The sequence below is a fragment of the Pleurodeles waltl genome, chromosome 11, assembly GCF_031143425.1.
Source record: "Pleurodeles waltl isolate 20211129_DDA chromosome 11, aPleWal1.hap1.20221129, whole genome shotgun sequence".
NCBI lineage: Eukaryota > Metazoa > Chordata > Amphibia > Caudata > Salamandridae > Pleurodeles > Pleurodeles waltl.
Window position 1 is genome coordinate 572,777,150 of NC_090450.1, and position 24,298 is coordinate 572,801,447.

At 45.9% G+C, this 24,298-nt stretch overlaps 1 protein-coding gene across 10 annotated transcripts in view; it reads left to right on the forward strand.

Moving 5' to 3' along the window:
- SORBS3 (sorbin and SH3 domain containing 3) overlaps window positions 1-24,298 on the forward strand; it is a 293,967-nt gene that overhangs the window by 96,477 nt on the left and 173,192 nt on the right. For 8 of the 10 annotated variants that reach the window (XM_069214033.1, XM_069214036.1, XM_069214035.1 and 5 more), the window contains one exon: window positions 19,739-20,023. The exons of 1 other annotated variant lie outside the window; for it this stretch is intronic. In XM_069214033.1, coding sequence (XP_069070134.1) covers window positions 19,739-20,023 — 285 coding nt within the window. Of the gene's footprint in view, window positions 1-3,266; window positions 3,310-19,738; window positions 20,024-24,298 lie in introns of all 10 variants that reach the window. One more of the 10 variants, XM_069214037.1, reaches the window with a different exon arrangement.

The window sequence follows — 24,298 nt, forward strand, 5'->3', positions numbered from 1 at the left end:
CCAGCAGAGGGGAGCTGGGCGGCCGCCGTTTCGTGAACAAATAAGGCGCTGCACGCGACGCTAGAGATGCGCTGTACTGCAGCATTATAACTCTCATTCAGTGTGAATGATAAATGGAAACACATAGTTATTATACTTTTTAATACGGCTATTTATGTCTTTAATACCTTCTAATCCTAAAGAGCATTGGCAAAGCTGGTTTGTTTTTGGCTAGTGCTCCCTCTGGCCTGATTTACTTTTAGGCCAGGCTCTTGCACATTTTGATGTTAAGGAAAACGTGACATATAAGGTAAAATATTTACAACATGATAGCATACTTTGGCCCCGTTGGAAAGTTCGGATTGGAGCCCACGTGTCCTTGTCAGATAGCCAGCAATCCAGCCACAGTTGATATCTTTTCCCGTATCCATTTTTGCAGAAATAGAATATAATTTGTCAATAGTTGCTTTTTTAGCATATGCTATTCACATTCCTGTGTAGTTACATCTATTTTTTATTTTGTAAAGCACACGTTGGGGGTTTCTCTTTCAGCTAACATGGAGTCAGAAATTATATGTGAAGTGATGTTTCTCACAGCAGGTGGCAGTGGGGCGGATTCCAAGCACGGGCACCCACAACACGGGCACAATGAAGTGTGAGATTTCCCTCAACAGCAATAAGAGACAAAGGACAGGTTGACTTCGAAACTATCTTACCTTGAAAACTAGAAACTGCAGTCCCTCTCGCTTAATTTTATAGGATGAGGGAACCTGCAGTCCTCTACCTTCAGCTCGAGCAATATTCATGTGTTGAGAGGGAGCACGTGAAGTGGACTCTCCCCTCTGCACACATTATATTTCCAGTGGATGCTTCCTCTGTAAAGCAACACACAATTCAATAAGCACTAAATCCCTCAACAGTACCAGACATTACACCATTCACATATTTAGAATAACCTTTATTAAAAAAAAGCCTCAAACCAGAGGTCCTCTCTGTTGGTGCTTGGGTGTCAGGAACGGGCACATCACAGAAACAGAAACTGGTTACTGTCAAAGTTAGGATTCACATAAAGGAAATGCCAGAAAAGTGGATCTGCTCCATCTAAGCTTCAGGACTGGACCAGTCAGGGAGAACTATAACCAAGAGACTACTTGAAACACAGATAACAGCATCAAGGTTCACCAATATGCAGATTTTATACAACTCAGCTTGAAAGAGTTCTCTGCTTCAGTCATCCAACGTCTCAAACACTGCATGCATATGGTATAGACCTGAATGCTCAGCTCCTACCTAAAGTGCAAACTAGCTGAGGCAGAATTTCCATTATTTACCAAAAACAACAAACAAGATACAATGCAAACCTGGCTCAAGCACATGAACCTTGGTGATTTTAAACTGCAACTTTCATGGTCTGAAAATGAAAGTCAAGCCATTTTCCAGAAAGATACTTAAGAACTGCAGTTCATTCAATTGTACTTTTGTATCAGGATGGTGATAATGCCCTACCTGTGACCTCCCAGACTTCACACTACCATTCCTTAGTGGCATCCTACACGCTACTGCTTATCTCAGCCCGGCCCTGAAGAAATATGGCCATGAAATTAAACTCCATTGGCTCCCCTTGCCATCCTGCACCATCTTCAAATCTCACTGCATCATTTACAAAGTCATTACAACCAGCACCGACACTGATCTTCCAGACAAGCTTACCATCTATGATGGTTCTCAGCACACCTGCAGCAAGGACACCATCAGCCTTCAAGCTAAGCAGCGTCAAAAAGAAAAAAAAATAAGACAACATGCCTTTTCACTCTATGCACTGAGGATCTTGAACAAGATCCCCTTAGTCACAACACTGTCCCAACCCTGCTCCAATTACAAGAGAGCTGAAAACTCGCATCTTTAAAGAATTCTACACCACAGTGCGTTAATCGTCCACAATTCATCTCTCTTTCATATTACTTTCTGACTTTAATTTTGCCTTTGTCAGCGGCGGGGGTGGGGCGGGAGGACAACAGTGACAAGGGAAACAAAAAAAAACACTTACTGTTGCCGCCGCCGCCGCCTCCTGCTGCCTTGCTCCTCTTCTGGTATCCCAGCATTCAGTGGGACACGCCCACAGGCTCCCCAGCAATCCTGGTGCTGCTTTAATGCTAAACCTAGCAAAAAGCATAGTCAGGATTGGTCTAAGCAGCTTGGACTGCTGCTTAGACACAACCCTGGATCCACCCTGGCTGTACAACACAGCGGGGTTGGAGAAACCTAAGTGCGCCTGTGTGTTTGGCCGGCCTAAGACGGCTGGTGAACACACATGCACACTTAGGTGCACTCTCTCCTCCTACCCCTTCCCGTGGTCTAGCCCCGCCCCTCTATTCACAGGCTGGCTTAGTCAACAGATGAAAAATAAAACATTAGTAAGCTATTGTGTCATTTTTTATCCGCTGGTTCTGAGCCAGGAGGGCAAAGCCCCTCCACCATTGCAGAGGAGCCACCCCTGTCCTTTGTCCATGTACAGAGCTCTGCTGCCTTTTGGCTAAGGTCTGTCTATATAAATGCCAAATACATGCATACTTGAGAGATAATTTCCAGTACTCAGTGGCTAGGAGGAAGTGTCTTAAGTGCACTGTGCAAGTGCACAACCCTTAATCACTCCCCCATTGAGCAATCCCACCAGAATTCCATGGAAATGTTCAGTTATATTTTGGCAGAAATGTAAGCAGCAACATCCACTGAGGCTGGTATATCTCTTCAAACAGCTCTTATCAGATCTCAAATGTGCCAAGAGTGAAAAGAAACCTTCCCCAGCTGTGCCCTAACCCAGCAGATGCTGGTTTTGCCAAATAATGCTTTCAGCATACTTCCCTTTACCATCTTTTTTGGAGGAAGGACACTCTTCAGGCCAAGTTTTACAAGGCAGAGGACTGTGCAGATGTTAGAAATGGGGTCTCTAGTTGGCAGTGGTTGGCACCCTGTCCAAGTAGGGACCCTAACTCTAGTCAGGGTAAGGGAGCAACACAGTTAAGATAGCCTCTGCTCACCCCCTTGGTAGCTTGGCAGTCAGTCTTATCTCAGGGGCAATGTGTAAAGTATTTGTACACACACACCATAACACAATGAAAAAACTACAAAAGGACCCCACACAAGTTTAGAAAAATAGCCAATATTTATCTGAATAAAACAAGACCAAAATGACACATCTAACATACACAAGCAAAGATATCACTTTTAAAGAGTTGCAAAGAGTCTTTATCCACAGGAATTAATGGTTGTCTCTTTTTTACACACAGTACCTGGGATGCATCAAAAACAATGATGTGGACGGCCGAGGAGGTGAGGCGCCGGAAAACACAGCAATGCGTTGGTTCCTTATTACGCAGGGAAGGTGATGCGCTGGTTCCTTACTGACAGGGGAGGTGATGCGTCGATTCTCTCTTCGCAGAAGAGGTGCTGCGTCAGTTCCTTAGTGGTAGGGGAGGTGATGCATCAGTTCCTTACTGGCAGGGGAGGTGATGCGTCGGTTTTCTCACCGCAGGAGAGGGCATGCATCAGTTTCCAGTCACACTGCCTCGGTTCCTTGCTGCAGTGGGGATCAATGCGAAAATGATGCCCAGAGATGATGCATTGGAAAATTCAGGCGCATTGTGATAATAGAGCAGTTGTGGAACAGGTGCTGCGTCGGTCCTACAGGCACTGTGTTGATCCTTCCACAGCAAGGCAGGCGCCGCGTTAATTCCTCATTGATTCTTCTGCCGCAAGACAGGCAATGTGTTGATTTTCAGCCACGGCGATCCAATGCAACGATTTTCTTCCTCAGGACACCAGTTTCCACTTCCAAGGGCCCAGGGACTGGATTTGGTACCACTTGGCAAGTCAGGATTTCCAGCAGAAGAGTCCAGGTACTGGCAGGTAAAGCCTTTGATGTCCATGAGCTTTCTTAACAGGAGGCAAGCTCAGTTCAAGCCCTTGGGAAACCTTGGAAATCTCAAAGTCCAGTCCTTTAACAGGCATGGTGGCAGTTCCTCCTACAGCATCCTGCTCTTCTTCCTGGCAGAATGTCCTCAGTCCAGAAGTGTTCTGAAGTTGTGGACTCAGACGTCCAATACTTATACTCATTTCTGCCTTTGAAGTAGACAAACTCCAACGGATAGTTTTTGTAGTGCACAAAACCCTGCCTTTCCTGCCTTGCCCCCAGACACACTCCACGGGGTTGAAGACTGCTTTGTGTAAGGACAGGTACAGCCCTGTTCATTGCAAGTGCCAGCTCTCTCGCCACTCTAGCCCAGGGAGACCCATCAGGATATGCAGGGCACACCTCAGCTCCCTTTGTGTGACGGCCTAAAGTGAATTCACAAACAGCCCAACTTTCATCCTGACCCAGACGTTTATTCCACAGCCAGGCAGAGGCAAAGAATGGTTAAGCAAGAAAATGCCCACTTTCTGAAAGTGGCATTTTCAAACTTACAATTTAAAAACAACTTCACCAAAATATGTATTTTTAAATTGTGAGTTCAGAGACCCCAAACTCCAAATCTCTATCTGCTCCCAAAGGGAAATCACTCTTAAAAGATATTTCAAGGTACTACCAATGTTGACCTATGGGAGAGGTAGTCGTTGCAATGGTGAAAAACAAATTTAGCAGTTTTTCACTACTAGGACATGTAAAACACAGCTTTCTAATACACTGCACCCTGCCCATGGGACTGCCTAGGGCCTACCTTAGGGTGACTTACATATAGTAAGAGGGAAGGTTTGGGCCTGGCAAGTGGGTACACTTATCAGGTGGAACTGGCAGTTCCAAACTGCCCAAAAAGACACTGAGACATGTTTACAACATTACTCATGTGGGGTGCGCAATCAGTACTACAAGCCCATTAGTAGCATTTGATTTACAGGTCCTGTGCACCTATAGTGCACTTAACTAGGGACTTACTAGTAAATCAAATGTGCTAGTTATAGATGAACCAATTACCAATCCAATTTAGACAGAGAGCACTTGCACTTTAGTACTGGTCAGCAGTGATCAAGGGCCAGATGTAGCAAGAAAAACTTTTGCGACTTGCAAATTGCGAGTCATACCGACTCGCAAATTGCAACTCGCAAAAGTGCATGCAGAAAGGTGTCTCAGACACCTTCTGCGACTCGCTATGGGGTTGCAAAGACCTCATGAATATTTATGAGGTGGGTCGCAAATTGCGACCCCATAGCGAGTCCCTGCACTCACAGGGATGGTGGCCTGCTGGAGACAGCAGACCTCCATGTCTGTGACTGCTTTTTTTTAATAAAGCAGTTTTTTTTTTTTTTTATTGCAGCCCGTTTTCCTTAAAGGAAAACAAGTTGCAATTCAAAAAAAAAGTGAAACCATTTGGTTTCATTTTTTCAGAGTAGGCAGTGGTCCGTTGGACCACTGCCTGCTCTGAAAAAATATTTTCAGCGACATTCACAAAGGGGAAGGGGTCCCATGGGGACCCCTTCCCGTTTGCAAATGCGTTACCACCCACTTCAAGTGGGTGGTAACTGCGAGTTGGTTTGCGACCGCTTTCGGGGTCACAAAGCAACTCAGCATAGCGATGCGGTCGCCAATAGGAAGGGAACACCCCTTCCTATTTGCGACTCGGAATCACATTTTGCGAGTCGGTACCGACTCGCAAAATGTGACTCTGCATCGCGATGGCCGTTTTGCATGTCGCATACTGCGTTTTTCGCAGTTTGCGACATGCAAACCGCTTGCTATATCTGGCCCCAAGTGCCCAGAGCCCTAAAGCCAGCAAAAGCAAAGTTCAGCACAGGGTCAAAGCAAGAGGTCAGAAGCCAAAAAGACATGGAAACCACTCCAAGAGCTGACAGGTCTAACACTTGCTTCCCCCCCCAGCTGAAAGGTGGGAGAACTACCCAACCTATTGGGAGTTCTCATCACTAAGGTGGAAGAACCTGGGCAGACCATCAGCGTAGGTGTGTTCTGTTCCAGAGCAGTATTCCACCGTAATTCCATTCCCTGGAGGGAGATGGACCACCTCAGCAGTTTAGGATTCTTACCCCTCATCTGCATTACCCGTCGGATGGGTCTGTGGTCTGTCTAAACCCAGAAGTAAGTCCTAAACAAGTAGGGTCTTAGCTTCTTCAGTGCCCAAACCATAGCAAAAGCCTCCCTTTCAGTTGTGCTCCACCTCTGTTCCCGGGTTAGTAACCTCCTACTGATGAAGGGTACAGGTTGATCTAGGCCCTCTTCATTAAGCTGTGAGAGTACGGTTCCCACATCGTGCTCTGAAGAATCTGTCTGCACCACAAATTCTTTGGAAAAGTCAGGAGCCTTGAGCATGGGTGCAGTGCACATGGCCTCCTTCAGGGTGGCAAAAGCAGCCTACATGCCTCTGTCCAGATCACCTGACGGCGCAGCGTCTTGGAAGTCAGCTCTGTCAAGATGGCCACAATGGTGTCGTACCCGTTGACAAAACTCCTGTAGTATCCTGAGTCACCTAAAAGGGCTCTCACCTCTGTCTGGGTCTTGGGGGGTGCCCAAGCCAGAATATTAGCAATCTTGGCTTGTAGGGGCACCACCTGGCTGTTCCCTACATGGTTTCCCAAGTACACCAAAGACCCCTGTCCTATCTGGCACTTACTGGCATTGATAGTGAGGCCTGCACTCCGCAGAACCCTCAACACTTCCTGGAGGTGGTATAAGTGGTCCTCCCAGCTACAGCTGAAAGCAGCAATGTCGTCCGGGACCTGGTTGACCAGCCTCTGGAAGGTGGCAGGGGCATTCTTCAACCCAAAGGGCATAACACAGAACTGGTAATGCCCCTCTGACGTTGGGAACACCGACCTCTCTTTGACCCCCTCAGTTAAGGCAATCTGCCAGTACCCAGACGTTAGATAAGACGTGCTGAGGAACTTGGTGGCTCCCAACCGGTCAAAGAGCTCATCAGCTTGGAGGGTGGAGTCCGCATCAGTCTTAGTGACAGCATTGAGCACCTGGTATTCAAAACAGAACCTCAGTTTAGGTGTGACACCGGGTGGAGCAGCCTTGGGGACCAGAACCACTGGACTGGACCAAGGACTTTTGAAGTGCTCAATCACCCCCAACTCCACCATCTTAAAGACTTCCTCCTTGATGCTGTTTCTCACTCTATCAGTCACCCTTTGAGACGTGTGCTTAACAGGAAGACTGCCCTGTGTCAATTTCATGAGATATACCATTGGGTGACTTCAGGGGTGAGTGAGAACATAGAGGTGAACTGTCCCAGCAATTGGCAACAGTCTCTCTGCTGTTCTAGGTTCAGTGTAGGGAAGAGGTTCACGCCCTTTACTGACCCACCCTGCTCTTTGGCAGACAGAAGGTCGGGGGAGGCTCACTCGCCTCTCCCACCCCATCATCCGTGACCAAGAGCATGGTCAACTCAGACTTCTCAAAATGTGGCTTGAGGCAGTTCACGTGCAAGACCCTCAAAGGGTTCCTTGGAGTCTGCATGTCCACCAGGGAGGTGACATTACTCCTGCGCTCCTTTACCTCAGAAGGCCCAGACCAACGGTCTTGGAGAGCACAGGGCTCTACCGAGTCTATTACCCATACCTTCTGGCCAGGCTGAAACTCAACCAGAGTGGTATTCCCAGCTAGCCTCCAGATTCTCTTGGAAGAGTTTCTGGTTCCTTAAGGCCAGCATGTAACTGAATTACATCCTGGGGTGACTTCTTGGGAGCTTGCTCCCAGCCCTCCTTCACAAAACTGAGAGGCCCTTCCACAGGGTGCCCATACAGAAGTTCAAAAAGGCTGTAGCCAACTCACTTCTGTGGTACCTCACTATAGGCAAACAGCAGGCATGGTAGCAGGACGTCCCACTAAAGCTTCATGGGTTCTGAGAGACCCATAATCATGCCCTTCAGGGTACAGTGGAATCTCTCAACCAACCCATTGCTTTGCGGGTGGAAAGGCATGGTGAACTTGCAGGTAACACCACATGCCTTCCACATAGCCTTCATGTACAGCGACATAAAATTGGTACTCCTGTTTGACACCACCTCCTTGGGGAACCTCACACGGGTAAAGATCCCCATCAGTGCTTTGGCCACAATGGGCACAGTCACCTTCATCAGAGGGATAGCTTCCGGGTACCTGGTGGCAAGGTCCACCAAGACCAAGATAAACCTGTTGCCTATGGCTGTCTTGGGATCCAAAGGCCTTACAATGTCAATGACCACCCGCTCAAAAGGGGTGCTCACGACTGGAAACAGTTGAAGAGGAGCATTGCACCTCTTCCCAGATTTGCCATTCACCTTGCACATCTGACAGGTCCTGCAGAACGCATCTGAGGCCTTCCTCATTTGGGGCCAATAGAAGTGGATGAGGAGCCTGTCAAAGGTCTTGTCCTGCCCCAAATGACCTGCCAGTGACACATCATGAGCCAGACCCAGTAGGAAGACCCTGACACACTGGGGTACCACCAGCACACAGGCTGCCTCATGTTCAGCAACCTTAGGCTCACTATACTGGAGATCATTCTCCCAGTAAATCAGGTGAGATCCAGAGGTGTCACCAGCTGCCTGGGCCTCTGCCTTTTCCTGAAGACCCTCAAGTGTGGGGCATGCTTTCTGCACTGCACAGAATTCCTCCCTGGTGGGGCCTCCTTCCCACTGCCAATGGGTCAGCTCAGGGAGGTCCCCCAGTTCAGCCACATCTTCCCCTGTAGGTTCCGGGGCGTCCCCCTCAGGTTCACCCTCCTCCCGGACTGTGGGAAACTCAGGAGTGGGTTTCCCGCGCTCCTTGCCCCTCCTCCTCCTGGCAGGGACCCGGGCCACTGTTTCAGGCTCCAGGTCCTTCTGACCACCCTCTCTGGCGGCCATGGACCATGTGGTCATGCATGCCCACTCTGGCAAATCTAACATTTCCAAGTGGGACCTGAGCGCTACCTCCTTCCAGGCGGTATGCTCCAGGTCATTCCCTAGCAGACAGTCAATAGGCATGGATGGACTCTCAGCTTCCCTCAAGGAACCTGAGACCCCCTCCCCATTCAAAGAGATCTGATCTACGAAGCATTGGCGCTCACAGTTGTCTACTGCTACAACTTGGTGAACTACATTAGGGATTACCTGCTCTTGAGACACAAGATGACAGCGGACTGTTGTCATACTGGCTCCTGTGTCTCTCAGAGCCACCACATGCCTTCCATCATTGGTGGTCACCCACTGCCTGTACTTTTTAGTGTTGTCAGGCATGAGGGTTCTCTGGACCACCTCACCCTCACTCAGGGAGACTAGGGCCAACTCATTTGGCTCCCCACCACTAACTGGGGCAAACTCCTTCCCAAGTGCTACACTCGCCACCCCTAGGGTCTGCCCACCAGGGCGGGGTGAGGGGGGGGCTTTGTTTGCTTGGGGCACTTGGAATTCCCCCTGTAATGCCCTTCCTGGCCACAGGTGAAACACTTCAGGGGCCCCTTCCCTGCAAGCTTACCTGAAGGGGACCAACTTTTCTTCTCGACAGGGGGTTGGGAATCCTTACCCTGCGAGCTAGTTTGGGGCCCCTTTGAGAACTCCTTACTTTTATCCTTGCCCCCCCCCTTCTTCTGTTGGGGACCCTGCCCACCATTGGCTGAGTCTCCCACATACAACTTCTTTTGGCCCCTGGTACTGAGCTAGCGGCCTGCCTCCTCGACAAGCTTCCTGGGGTCAGTAAGCTTGCTGTCAGTCAAGTGCTGGCACAGCTCTGGAAAACAACGACTAGACAAATGCTCCCATGAAATCAAATTGTACAGCCCCTGATAGTCTGTTACTTTGCTGCCCTACACCCAACTATCCAATGCTCTGCAGAAAGAATCAACATACTCCACCCAAGTTTGTGACCTAAGTTTAGCACTCTCCCTAAACTTGACCCTGTAACTCTTTAGGGTGAGACCATACCGCCTGGTCAGGGCGTCCTTCATGGCAGGGTACCTCATGTGATTCCATGCTTCTAAGACCAACAATGTGTCCCTCTCCTCCACTGAAAAATACTTTCACAGACCTGCCCCCAATCTCTCTTAGGGATCCTGATCATCCTCAGTGCCACCTCATACCCCCTGAACCACTGCTCAGTTTCATCACCCACAACAAAATCTTTCACCATATCTTTTGGTATATGCACCTTCCCTCTCATACCGCATTGGAGCACTGCTGCCGCCATCTGTGCTGGCCTTGCCTTTCAAGTCCAGCTCCTTTAAGCTCAACTTGTGAGTCAGGATCATTTTTATTTCCTCTATGGCTAGTTTCTTTGCCTCTATTTCCAACCGGAGCCTTTCAATCTCCAAAGAGTGCTTCCTAGCCTCCCGCCTGTCCTCCAGCTCCTCTGGGGTCAGACCCTTGGAAGAAACAATGCTTCCTTCCCTGGAGGGTGCCTTCCCCTCAGACAGATCCTGTTGTGCCACAAAATCACCATGTAGACTCTGCTCCTCCAGATCTACACTGTTCACCTCTGCATGCTCACCAGCCTCCCAGACTGCCAACTAGGCCCTCAATGTCTTTACCAGCTCCTCCTTTCTAGTGAGGCCTCTAAAAGGACACCTGAACTCTTTGCAGAACGTTTTGAGATGGTGCACAGTATAGGTTTCCAGACTCTCCTGCTAAAAAACACCAATTCTACAATAACTGCTGCTGGCTCTCCAGACTGAGACATGATTGTGGATGAAACTTAGAGGTTGCACAAAAACTCCAGAAGGCACAAAGAAAAAGGTCAAAAAGAAAAAACAGTATGTGGTTGCACAATGGTCTGCAATATGGAAGTAGTGTACACCAATCACTGTGTGTCAAGTACAAACACATGTCCTACCCTCACTGCTGATCACCAATGTTAGAAATGGGATATCTAGTTGGTGTGGTTTTCACCCTGTCCAAGTAGGGACCCTCACACTAGTCAGGGTAAGGGAGCCACACAGGTAAGTTCACTCCTGCTCGCCCACTTGGTAGCTTGGCACGAGCAGTCAGGTTTATCTCAGAGGCAATGTGCAAAGTATTTGTATATACACACACACAGACACACAAACACACAGTAACGCAGTGAAAACACTACAAAAAGACTCCACAAGGGTTTAGAAAAATAGCCAACATTTATCTGAATAAAACAAGATCAAAACAACAAAAATCCAACATACAAAAGCAAAGATATCACTTTTAAAGAGTTGCAAAGAGTCCTAATTCAGAGGAATCAATGGTTGTCTATCTTAACACAGAATACCTGGGATGTGTCAAAAACAAAGACGATGAGGGCCGCAGAGGAGGCGAGGCACCGGAAAACAAAACAATGCGTTGGTTCCTTACTGCGCAGGCGAGGTGATACATCGGTTCCTTACTGACGGGGGGTGATGCGTTGATTCTGTCCTCGTAGGAGAGGTGATGCGTTGGTTCCATACTAGCATCGAAGGTGATGTTGGTTCCTTACTGGCAGGGGAGGTGATGCATCTGCTCTCTCCCCCCAGGAGAGGGCATGCGTCGGTTTACAGTCACATAGCCTTGGTTCCTTGCTGCGGTGCGGGGTCAATGCAAAAATGACACGCAGGGATGATGAATGGGAAAATTCAGGCGCACTGTGATGATAGAACTGCAGTGCAACAGGCGCTGCGTCGGACCTACAGGCGCTGTGTCAATCCTTCCACCGCAAGGCAGGTGCTGCATCAGTTGGTGATGTGTTGATTCTTCTGCCTCAAGCCATGTGATGCATCGATTTTCAGCCACAGTGATTCGATGCATGGATTTTCTTCCCCAGGACACCAGTTTCCACTTCCAAGGGACTGGGTTTGGTACCACTTGGCAAGTCAGTGCTCCCAGCAGAAAAGCCAGGCACTGGCAAGTGAAGTCTTTGATGTCCCTGAGACTTCTTTACACGAGGCAAGCTCAGTTGAAGCCCTTGGAGAACCTTGGAAAGCAGGATGTAGAAAAATAAAAGTCCAGTCCTTTCACTCCCAGGACAGAAGCAGCAAGCAGCAGGCCAGCAAAACAAAGCAACAGGCGGAGTGACAGTTCCTCCTACAGCATACAGCTCTTCTTCCTGGCAGAATGTCCTCAGTCTAGAAGTGTTTCTGAAGTTGTGGTCTCAGAGGCCCAATACTTATACTCATTTCTGCCTTTGAAGTAGGCAAACTTCAAAGGAAAGTCTTTGTAATGCACAAGACCCTGCCTTTCCTGCTTTGGCCCCAGACACACTCCAGGTAGTTGTGTAAGGACAGACACAGCCCTATTCAGAGCAAGTGTCTGCTCCTCCCACCACTCTAACCCAGGAAGACCCATCAGGATATGCAGGGCACACCTGAGCTCCCTTTGTGTGACTGCCTAGAGTGAATTCACAAACAGTCCAACTGTCATTCTGACCCAGACGTGTGTTCCACAGCCAGGCAGAGGCACAGAATGGTTAAGCAAGAAAATGCTCTCTTTCTGAAAGTGGCATTTCTGAACTTACAATTTAAAAACCAACTTCACCAAAAGATGTATTTTTAAATTGTGAGTTCAGAGACCCCAAATTCCAGATCTCTATCTGCTCCCAATTGGAAATTACACTTAAAAGATATTTCAAGGCATCCCCCATGTTAACCTATAGGAGAGATAGACCTTTCAATAGTGAAAACTGAATTTAGCAGTATTTCAATATCAGGACTTGTAAAACACACCAGCACATGTACCACTTTTTAAATACACAGCACCCTGCCCATGGGCTGCCTAAGGCCTACCTTATGGGTGCCTTATAAGTAGTAAAAGGGGAGGTTTGGCCTGGCAAGGGGGTACACCTGCCAGGTCAAACTGGCAGTTCCAGACTACCCACACAGACACTGCAGTGGCAGGCCTGAGACATGTTTACAGGGATACTCATGTGGGTGGCACAATCAGTGCTGCAGGTCCACTAGTAGCATTTGATTTATGGGCCCTGGGCACCTCTAGTGCACCTTACTGGGGCCTTACTACTAGTAAATCAGATATGTCATTTAAGGATGAATCAATTACTAATCCAATTTAGACAGAGACCACTTGCACTTTAGCACTGGTAAGCAGTGCTAAGAGCACTAAAGCCAGCAAAAACAAAGTTCAGCACAGGATCAAAACTGGAGGTCAGAAGCCAAAAAGACAGGGGAAACCACGCCAAGAGCTGACAGATCTAATAGCAACTAAAAAAAATATAAGATTCTCACATCAGCATTTAAATATGTGTAGTATGCTGAAAATGTTCTATATTTGGTAATTCCAGCCAGTGGACTTCAACTTGCAAGATGTTCATAAGATCCTTCCATCACCAGCAAACCTTGTCTCAATTGATAGATTCAAATACCAAATTGTCAACCTGAGCCTTCCAGTCCGGTGTCTGCTCATTAGTTCTTGCATCAACCGCTCACTTGACATCTGAAAGCCTAAAAAAACAAAGATGGCATTGTGGCTTTTAATGTGGAAGACGTCGAGCACAGACACATCTACACATGCAAGTTCCAGACCGGTGTTCAGCCTTCTTTTGATGGCCAAGGTCCTTTCACCTCCTGAGTGACTTCAGATTGAGAGCCGGACCCTGTAGGTGGATATAATTAATCATTCTAAAATTATTTAAAAGCCTTCTCTTATCAACAGATGAAGGTTAAGCCTGTGCACACCTTCTGAACCTTTCCACTGCGTTTAAGAGTGTTGGATACAACATACTTCTGAAAGCCCTTGATGAAAACTCCAGTAGGAAAGAAAAGGTACTCATTAGCTCTGGATTTTGAGAGCATAGCTTCCAAATATTCCTGTTGCTTAAAATATACATACGTGGATTTGGATTTGCCCCTTTAAACCACGGGTTTTCTCTGACCAGCCTCTTTCAGACATTTGCTTTAGACTTTGTCTGTCAAGTCTTGGTTCAGCCCAGCCTCCGCTCGTGTGCTTATTGTATTGAACTGTGTGAGTAAATACTGGCTCCCTCCCGTGTGTCACTTTAATTTGCCAATTATGCATGTGATTGCACATTAAAACCAGTTCAGTTGGCTTTTTCCAATGCTTGTTTAGTTCTTTAGTTCTAGTCATTTCGTGAAAAAAGCCCCCACCGTGTCACACCGCTGAAAAGTATCCTCATCACATGTGGAGTACCACAAGTATCAACTGTGTGGTCCATTCTCTTCAAAGCAAATATGGCCACGTTCAGCAGTTGTTTAAATCCCACAACATTTCTTATCACATGACACTGTGCTACACCAAACGCTGCAGGAAGTCAGAAACCGAGAACACCCCAGCTACTGCTCAGCATAAATGGAGCTTCTGCTCAATAGTGGCCAAGGATCGATCTGCGCTTGTTGGATTGCCCCCTGTGGTTTGCTGTTTTTGCCAAATAATGCTTTAGGCATACTTCCCCTTACCATCTTTCTTGTAGGCAGGATACTCCTCAGGCCAATCACATCACCCAGCAGATCATCACCCTTCCGTCTATGGGGCAACCCTCCAACCCCCAGAACACGTGAAACTTTTAGGTACTGTTTGACTTCAAAATGACCTTCATCCTTCAGTGCGGTCACCGATGCAAAAACATGTTTCTGCAGGGTGTGGCATATTTCTATCCGTTTGTGTTAATTTTTTTATTACCAGCCCTTTATGAGGCTGCCGAGTTGTTAACAAAGGTGCCGAAACCCTTCCTGTAGACTGATACGTACTTCTTGCACAATGAGTGGGAACTCTGGAGATTCTCCATCTCCAAACAATAGCTCACGTGATCACAAGTGTCTTGTTGCAGCATCATGCTCCAGCTGCTGCAGTGCCTTTTACACTGGGCTCTAGCATATTCTCCCCCTAACTGTGCTTCATCTGAAATTGTTCTGACACATTTATTTTGCCAAACCATTATTGGCAAACTTTTGCTTCTTCCTGTTAAGTTTGCCTTTTTTGGCTTTGGTTAGTCTTTCCCCTTTACACCCTGTTTCTCTTAAAATAGTTATTTCCCCATTCCTCATTCCCCTCCTCCCTGCTCTCTTCTGCCTGCCCTTTCCCTGTCTTAAATACCCTTTGCGCTGTCCCCCTACTTCCTTTCTTTTTTCTTCTACTTTCGCCACCTTTCTATCAGTGTCCTCTTCTTTCTTCCTGTTTTTTGATAACCTGGTCATAGTAGACATAGGAGAAAGACTACAGTGACCCCCCCTTTTTTTTTTTTTTTTTACTATTAACCCCTTCACTGCTAGGCCAACCCGGCTCGTGCTAAACCTTTTTTTGTCTATTGGGAGATGGTCATGGTTACGCCCCTATAACCTTTTGTCCAGGTAGGGTATCCACTCCAAATTTGCATCCTTTGTTCCAGCATCCTGGGGATTCTAAAGGTACCCAGGCTTTTTGTATACCCACTGGAGGGGAATGGGAAAATAGCCAAAATACAGCTACATGTTGGGAAAAACGGTGGAACAGGAAACAGCCTGAACAATGACAGCTGAATATCAACGTGCGTTGTCACGAAAGCGGAATAGCGCTTTCATGGACACCGACTCTGTTTTTGTCTGCCTTAACCACACATGTCCTGAACAACGAACATGCGTGGTTAAGGCAGAGGAAAAGAGACCCAGGAGGATGCGGTCAGGTAAGTGGGAGTGTGGTAGTTTTAGGGGCGGGGTACTTTTAGTTTTTTAGGAGCAGGATTTGGGGGGTCGCTGTAGTTTTAGGGGTGGGGGGTCGGGGTAGTTTTAGGTTTTTGGGCAGTGGGATGGTTGCAGTAGTTTTAGGGGTGGTGGGGTCGGGGTAGTTTTAGGCTTTGTGGGGTCGTGGTAGTTTTAGGAGCGGGGTGGGGGATCGCAGTAGTTTTAGGGATGGGGTGGGAGGTTGCAGTAGTTTTAGGGGCGGGGTGGAGGTCGGGGTAGTTTACGTTTTTAGGGGTGAGGGGTTGTGGTAGTTTTAGGGACAAGGTGGAGGGTCAGGGTAGTTTTAGCTTTAGAGGCAGGGGTGGGTGAGTCGCTGTACTTTTAGGGGCAGGGTGGAAGGTCGGGTAGTTTTAGGGGCGGGGCTGGGGGGTCGAGGTAGTTTACATTTAATGGGGTGGGGTCGGAGTAGTTTTGGGGCGGGGTGGGGGTCGAGGTAGTTTTAGGGGCAGAGTGGGGGTCGGGGTAGTTTAAATTTTAGGGGCAGGGTGGGGGTTGCGGTAGTTTCAGAGATGGGGGTAGTTTTAGGGGTGGGGTTAGGGTAGTTTTAGGGACAGGGTGTGGGGGGGTCGCAGTAGTTTTAGGGGCGGTGGTGGGGGGTCAGGGTAGTTTGTTTTTAGGAGCGGAGGTCGCGGTAATTTTAGGAGTGGGTGGGGGTTAGGGTAGTTAAAGTTTTTAGGGGTGGAAGTCGGGGTAGTTTTAGGGGCGGTGTTGGGGTAGTTTTAGTTTTAGAGGCAAGGGTGGGGGAATCGGGGTAGTTTTAGGGGCGGGGGTTGGGGTAGTTTATGGTTTACAGGGTCGCAGTAGTTTTAGGTGCTGGGGGGGGGTCGAGGTAATTTAAGTTTTAGGGGCAGGTGGGGTTCGGGGTAGTTTTAGTTTTAAGAGGCGGGGACAGAGTAGTTTAAGTTTTAAGGGGCGGGGATGGGGGTTGCAGTAGTTTTAGGGGCGGGTGGGTGTAGTTTTAGTTTTAGGGGTGCGGGTCGGGGTAGTTTTAGTTTTTGGGGGCAGGGGTGTGGGGGTAAGATTGTTTTTAGGGGAAGGGGTGAGGGGGTGGGGGTAGGATTGTTTTTCGGGGTGGGGTGGTGGGCTGGGTAGGATTGTTTTTAGGGGTGGGGTGGATGGTCGGGGTAGGATTGTTTTTAGGGGTGGGGTGGAGGGTCGGGGTAGGATTGTTTTAGGGGTGGGGGTAGGGGTAGGATTGTTTTAGGGGTGGGGGATCGGGGAGGTCGCATGCTGGAACCACGCATGCTGTTCCATGCATGCCTTTACCAGGCATGCCTTTACAACGAAAAATCGTTGTTAAGGCATTCGTGATAACAACACGGTTGTTGTTCGGACCGCGTTGTTTAGGCATGCATGGTATCAGCATGCGTTGTTCCGTCCTATATTCGGGAAACAGTGCGGCAGAAGAAAGCATCTGTTTTTTCCCTGCAAATAGCATCCACAAAGGGTTTGTTGTGCTAATATCACCATCTTCCCAGCTTGAAATAAAAACATATTGAAATTGAGTTGACAAAAACAGCCATTTGTGTCTGTTTTCATCTGTAACTTTTTCTAACTATGGCAGATTTTCGAAAGCAATATGCCGTTATGGCCACTGGACCCTTCTGGTTGCAGGGATATAGAGGTCTTGTAGGTTCACCAATGACCCGCGGTACCCAAGCCAATAACTGAGCTGCACCAGGTATACAGCAATTCATTTGGTAAAATATAAAGAGTGAAAAATAGGTGCCAAGGAAACCTATGTAATTCTGAAATAGGCACAGACCTTGCAGTTTAGAAGCATTGGTTATTTTCACATCACTGAATTTGTAGGTACCCATACTAGCATGTGAATTGGATTGCATTTCCCAAAATGACTTCTTTCTTACACACTGTCTTGCATTTGGAAGACACAAATGCAGAGAAAGACAATTGGTAATAACACTCGCTCTACTATTCTGTTTCCCCAAGTCTCCTAATAAAAATGGCACCTCACTTGAGTGGGTAGGCCTAGTTCCCGCAGCAGGAAACGGCCCAAAACACAGCATGGACACATCACATTTTCCACTGAATACTGACCCCTTTTTTGCAATGTGCCTGGCTGTGGATTTTTGGCTCTAGCTCAGCTGCCACCTAGGGAAACCTAGAAAACCTGTACATTTTTTAAAACTAGACAGCTAGGCAAATCCAGGATGAGGTGACTTGTGTGGTTCTCACCAGGTACTGTTACCCAGAATCCCTTGCAAACAACAGCAGTGGGATTTGGTGCTCGAGTGATGAGGACGTCTTCCGCATACGAGTGCCGGTGCGCATGACAGACTGTTCCATCATGAACACTGAATGGTTTAAAAGATTACCTTTTCCACAGAAACATTTTTTTTCAAAAAAGGTATTTTGTTACTTTGTCTTTTCTCCACATTAATGTTTTGTCGACCTTATTTTGCCAGGCTTTCTTCGTTTTGGAACTAATCAAATTGGGGTATTCCTTAGGAAAGAACTGAGTTAAAAAATCATGATTCATTGAGTAATATGCCTAGAAAGCAGCAATGGGCACAGCTTTCTATGCCTATTAATACTTAGGGTTTTTTTGAGTAGGGGAAAATCGGATATCTGCACCTCTGAGAAAGCATACTTTTCCGAGAGCAGATTCACTGTTCCATTTGTCAATTGGGCCCATTGTCTTTGGCAACATACGCCATACTAAGAGAATCAGGACCACTCACTCATTCACAGATTCAAGCCGTCTCTGTCTCTAAGGGCCTGATTAAAACCTTGGCGGATGGGTACTCCATCACAAACGTGACGGAAATCCAGTCGCTGTATTACAATTCCATTAGATCCTATGGAACTTGTAAAATGGCGTACGGGATATCAGTCACGTTTGTGATGGAGTATCCCATCTGCCAAGGTCTTAATTAGGCCCTTAGAGTTTTTTAGCAGCTGAGGGACACCTGGCCCTCCTCCCTACAGTTTGTACCTACTCCAGTGCTATTTTGTATGTAATTAAAAGCTCACTTGTTATCAAAAATGTTTTGAGAATTTTCCATCTAGTTGCTCTGTAAACATTCAGATTTGTTCCTGCCATCTCAATGGCTGGTAAAGAGATTATTCATTCCACAGCTACAATAATTGTTCTTAGGGGCTCATTCATGTAGTGTTGAATATGCTGATGATTATTAAACATGTTTTTAAATAATTTTCCTGTTTCTTTACACAATTTGATTTTTATTTGTAAAGGGCCCTTTTAGCAAGTCCTAGCGTTGCTCACAGTATAATAAATACTTTTAATGGATCAAAATAATAAAGTGTCAAGTAATTAGAAAACTTTCTTACTCTAAATGGCATCCGTGATTTAAATAAATATATACAGTGCCTAGTTTATAATAAATTGTGTCAATAGGTGACTTTTACTTACTTGTAGAATTAAATTTTATTTTGTCCTTATGCCTTTCTTTCTTGCCATCGTAGGATTTTTTGACAGCAGTTGTTTGTTGTTCTGGAGGAATTAAACGTTGTGTCAATTGATTGATGCAGTTCTGTGTTTTTCATGGTTTTTTGAGACCTCATAATATTTGGATAGAACAAAGCAGAATAAGTGACTGGAGGGAAGTCAAATTAAGTGAACTAGTTGGTCATTGGAACTAAGTGATTGGTGAAGAGGTGAGCCCGCCATGGAGAGTCTTGAGATTTTGTTGGTATCAATCCTGAGTAATTAGCCCCTTACATCAGGTATTTAGCAACACCAGTCGGTGTACCATATGAGGGTCCCCTGTTCACTTTGCACGGAAAAGTGCATCAAGGAATACACTGCCTAGCACTTTGTATGTACAGTTTCTTAAAGGGTCCTACGTAAGGGACTGATCTTCCCTGGAATTGGACATTTGTCTAAAGAGAGTGGTTGTACTATGAGTTCAAATAAGCCTGCATTGCACCCAAGGAAGAACGTTATGATAGCATTCGCCTTATGGGATCTTAGTGAATCAGATTTAAGGAGAAAAGATTCATCTTCCAGAAATGGTGGGTTAATCTCCTAGGGAGAGACTGGTTCTTCCTTAGGGTTTACTTTCATGAAGCAGGTGGTATTCATGAACTTTAGCTTCATCCGCTGGAACGGAAATGATCAAGGGCATCTTTTGGGTACAGGAAGGAAGATGTTGATATTTCTGTGTTTCTTCTTTTTGTATTTTAAGAGAAACTTTCCAACAGCGATGACAAGTGTCCAAGAGGCATCCGGTCTGGCACTCGAAGGAGGCGGCTTTTCATCTGTGAGGCATGCTGACACCTTTCCTCACTATGCCCGACCCGGAGGCACAGCGAGCTATCTTCCCTCTGCCCCAGACCCATCCCTTGGGCTGACACTTGATGATTTTATACCAGGTCACCTGCAGAAAAGAGACAACTTTCCATCTCCTCAGGGTCCCGTGTCCTCTGGGGTGGGCCGGCCACTGAGTCCGGAGCACCCTGCACTGGCAAAGGTAAGCAAGATATCACTACACTAGACAGGCCTACCTTCTGTGTTACTGCCATCCTCTGAGCTGTGCGCTGTGTAGAAATGAAGGTTGTCATGAAAGTAGAACACTCAACATATAGCTACAGAGATTTTACCATAGCAAGTGCGTACATGTATTCATACCCACTGTCCACCTCTAAATATAATGCTCATTAACACCCATTTCTTCTGGACCTCCGCAATCGGCCCTATAGCAACCCAGGATCCACCCTCCTGACACCCAGCTTTCAAACATCCCAACATCCATTGACAGTCCTTTGGCAGAACAACTCCTAGCCGTCTGGCATGCCAACATCCAGCCGTGGAGAAATCCAGAGTTTATCCTACTGCACTCAGTTTCCACACGACCAGCATTGGAGCACCCCACCCTCTGGCACTCCAATATGCACAACTCTGATAGCCCAATATTCTGCCCCAGTGCACTTAGGAATCCAGTTTTCCCGCAGCCCGGCATCCAGACCCGGTCCCTATTAGGCATAACCTTCTGTTCCTAAGCATCAAGCCTTCCTGCCTCCCATAGTCCAGGGCTCCTGTATCTAAACATCCTGGCCACCAGCAGTCACACTCATCCAGCGTTCCTCCTCCTAGGTATCCAACTTTCATGCAGCCCAACATCCACCCCTTCAATACATAGGCATCCAGCACTATGGCACCCAAACATTTCAGCCTTCTTTTAACAAAGCACCCAGCATTCTTCTCCTAAGCATGCATCTCCTGCAGCTCAACATTGAGTGCTTCTGCACCCATCTCCTCTTGCAACCCAACATCCAAGCCCCCTGCAACGAAACATAAATCCATGATGCACTTAATAATGTCCCCCATTGGTACCTTCAGATCCACAAACAATCAACGTCCCTAGATATCTAAATGTTTCACCTTTACTAACTCCAAAACTACTGAACAGATGGACACCAGATCACATACAGGACGATATGGGAACCAAAATCTAGTTTCCTGCCAAATTTGGTGTAATTCCGTTTTACGGTTGGGACTGCAGCCATGTCCAAAGATTGCAAAATGCCCATAGACATGGAATGGGGAAAAAGTGTTTTGGGACCCCTTATTTTTCTTGGCCCCCACTTGACGATTCACCCCAAAACTTTACAGACAGCAGCTGAACTAACATGTGTACTATTTTTGAAAATTCTGTGAAGATTTGTTAAACGGCACCAAAGTTATTTTCAAAACAAAAAAACCCTTTGTCTATGGGAAAGGTTGGTCCTAACTATCGCCAGTAGGCAATATATTCATATGTGCAGTGGGTAATAGAGTTTGAGAAAAGCTTCCAGCAGATCAATGAGTGTAGCATGTGCTATGGAAACTGTGACTCTAACCCCAATGAAATAGCACAAAAGATTACTATAGTGATCTACAGGTCACAGGATCCAATGCCAGTAAGGTGTCTTGGTGGGTGAAATCACCTGCTGCACAAACTGCATGTAGCTGTATATTTTTTGTATGTCCTCAAGGATATTTGCATTTTACATTTTTTTTTTTTTCATTTCAGGTATACTTGGCTTACTATTCCGCTAAATACTGCCATATAGCTGTAAACCTTTTTATACTCTTGACGCGTTTTGAGTACACTTCCTTATATTTCTTGGTTCTTAACATTTTACTCCACCAGTTTTGCATTGTAGGAATTGTTTGAGTCCGCCAAAGCTGCAGTATTAACGATCGAGCTACTGCAACAACAATCACTATAAAATATTGCTGATATTTACCTAGCTGGCGTGTTTTCTCAGATACTCCAAACAGGACTAGGCGTGGCTCTAGCTCAATCCTTAAGTTAGAGCTGTGATTTATTACCTTCTTTATTTCCAACCAAAAAATAGTTAATTTGGGACAGATTAAAAGAATATGTAGCCAGTTCCCCTGCCCCTCCTGATGGCAGCGAAAGCATTGATCAGGAATTTATGGATACATTTTATGTATTGTCTTAGGAGTGTAGTAAGCCATCCATCTGGAGAGAAAAGACATTCTTTTATAGTTAGCTACACTCAAAGATTTGTACCCCTCTTCCGAAATAATTGTCCCATCTTCGTTAGATATTGCACATTGTGTTGTTATGGAAAACCTTGTTCCCTGAAATCTGTAATTATTTCAGAGGCAGGTCCATCAGCTAGCAATCTGTACCAGTTTCCTGTACCAAGTACTTTACTCCTAATTAGAGCCCTCCATATCGAGTGTTCTTGGGTACTTGTCCTGGGTATATTAGCACTAAGAAAATGGTAGATCTGAAAAAAGCACAAAAAGAGTCTAGTTGCCATATTCTCCAGCCTAGTTTCGACCTCCTCCCAAGTGATGTATCTACCTCTTAGAAGAAAATCCCCCATCTCTTTGAACCCTTTGCTATTCTATTGAGCTATCACTGTTTCTGGAAGGTGTAGGCCTAAGTATTTACACTCCTATAATTGTAGATAAATATGACCTGATGGTATTTGATGTGTTTTACTTAAAATCTTGGCTTATTTACTACAATCGCAAATATATTTATATCAAGTTTTCTTTGGGAAGTTTGGTGGTTTTAATGAATGCTGGGAGACTTATTGCTGATTCTGAGATCATCCTGCTGACCAAAAATATTTCCAGGGTTTCTCTGCTATCCAAATATCGTGCCAATATATCCTGCAATGCAGCCTGATAATAAACTTGAAAATTAGGAAGTGCCAGGCCCCCTTGGTTGTTGAGCTGTATGACTGAGAGCCTCGCCCTGTTTTTTTTTCTTCTATATAAAAATTTGTAGCATGGAATCCAATTCATGAAAATAAGAGCTATTTATTCTTATTGGTACATTACTGAATGAAAAAAGAAAAAGCGGAAGAATTGACATCTTGATTAAGGAGACTTTCACTATCAGAGTCAACGGGAGAACCATCCATCTGTCCAAAAGTGCTTGTACTTTTGCAAGCATCCTAGCATAGTTGAGGTTAAACAAATGACAGTAATTCTTCATCATAAATTCCCAAATACCATATTGGTTCGTATGAATTAGCTTGCTGTTGCAAGCCTTGAGGAAGATTCTCTGGTCCTGCTGTGAATAGAAGAACTTCTGTTTTGCTTTCGTTAATCTTATAGCCCCCTATCTGAGTAAACTCATTAATTCTATCCAACACTCTTTGCATATTGTCAATCTCTGGTTTTAAATATAAAATGATTTCATCAGCGAAGAGCTTAATTTTTGGCATGGCTGCTATTGTCGACATAATTTTGTTTGAGCTGCATATTATATAGGCCAGAGGTTCGATAAAAAAGGCAAAGAGTATAGGGGAAAGAGGACACCCCTGTCTAGTGCCTCTTTTCATCTGAATTGTGCCTCTGACCTTTGAATTAATGACAATTCTGGCATAGGCACCCTGGTACAGCTGCCTTATCATCGACGTAAATTGCACGGGGAAGCCGAATTTGGTCAAGCTATATAACAAGGCTTCCCAGTTCACTATATTGAAGGCTTTCTCAGCGTCTAACATTATCATTACTGCAGGGATTATATTGACTGAAAAATACTCGATTGATGACATCCAATACAAATTTGTTAATACAGTCAGTCTGCTGGCTACAAAACCGTTTTGTTTTGGTCTTTATGTATTATTGCACAACCGGTGTGATCCTGATAGCCCAGACCTTTGTTAAGATTTTATAATCTGCATTCAGCAAACTGATTGGACGGTATGCATCTGGTTTCAGTGGATTTTTATCTTTTTTCAAGAAACTGACTATTATTGATTCTTTGAATGTTGGAGGTATTTCTTCACCCTCGAGTATTGCATTACATATTTCTGTTAGAAACGGTACTAGCTTTTCACAGAAGGTTTTGTAGAAATCTATTGGAAAACCAACCCCGCCACAAGCTTTTGCACTTGGCATTTTCTGGATAGCTCCCTTAATCTCAGAGGGCGTAATCTTCTGTGCTATGTCATTTTGAACATTTAACAGCATTTTTGGTAGCGTGATTGGCTTATAGTACTGGTGTAACTGTGAGAGTGAAACTGCGTAACAAATCTCATAAATTCTAAAGTAATGTAACATAAATACCCAAGCAATATCCTTCTCATGAGTAACGATTGCACTTGTCTTGGGATCCTGAATTTGATGTATTGTCTGCTTTTCGTATTTTATGCGAGTGGTCCATGCCAAGTATTTACCTATTTGTTGACTTTCTTCATAAACCTGCTGCTGGTAGGCTCTCGAGCTAGTTACTTCTTCAAGAATAAAAAAATCTTCACTTTGTTTTCGTTTG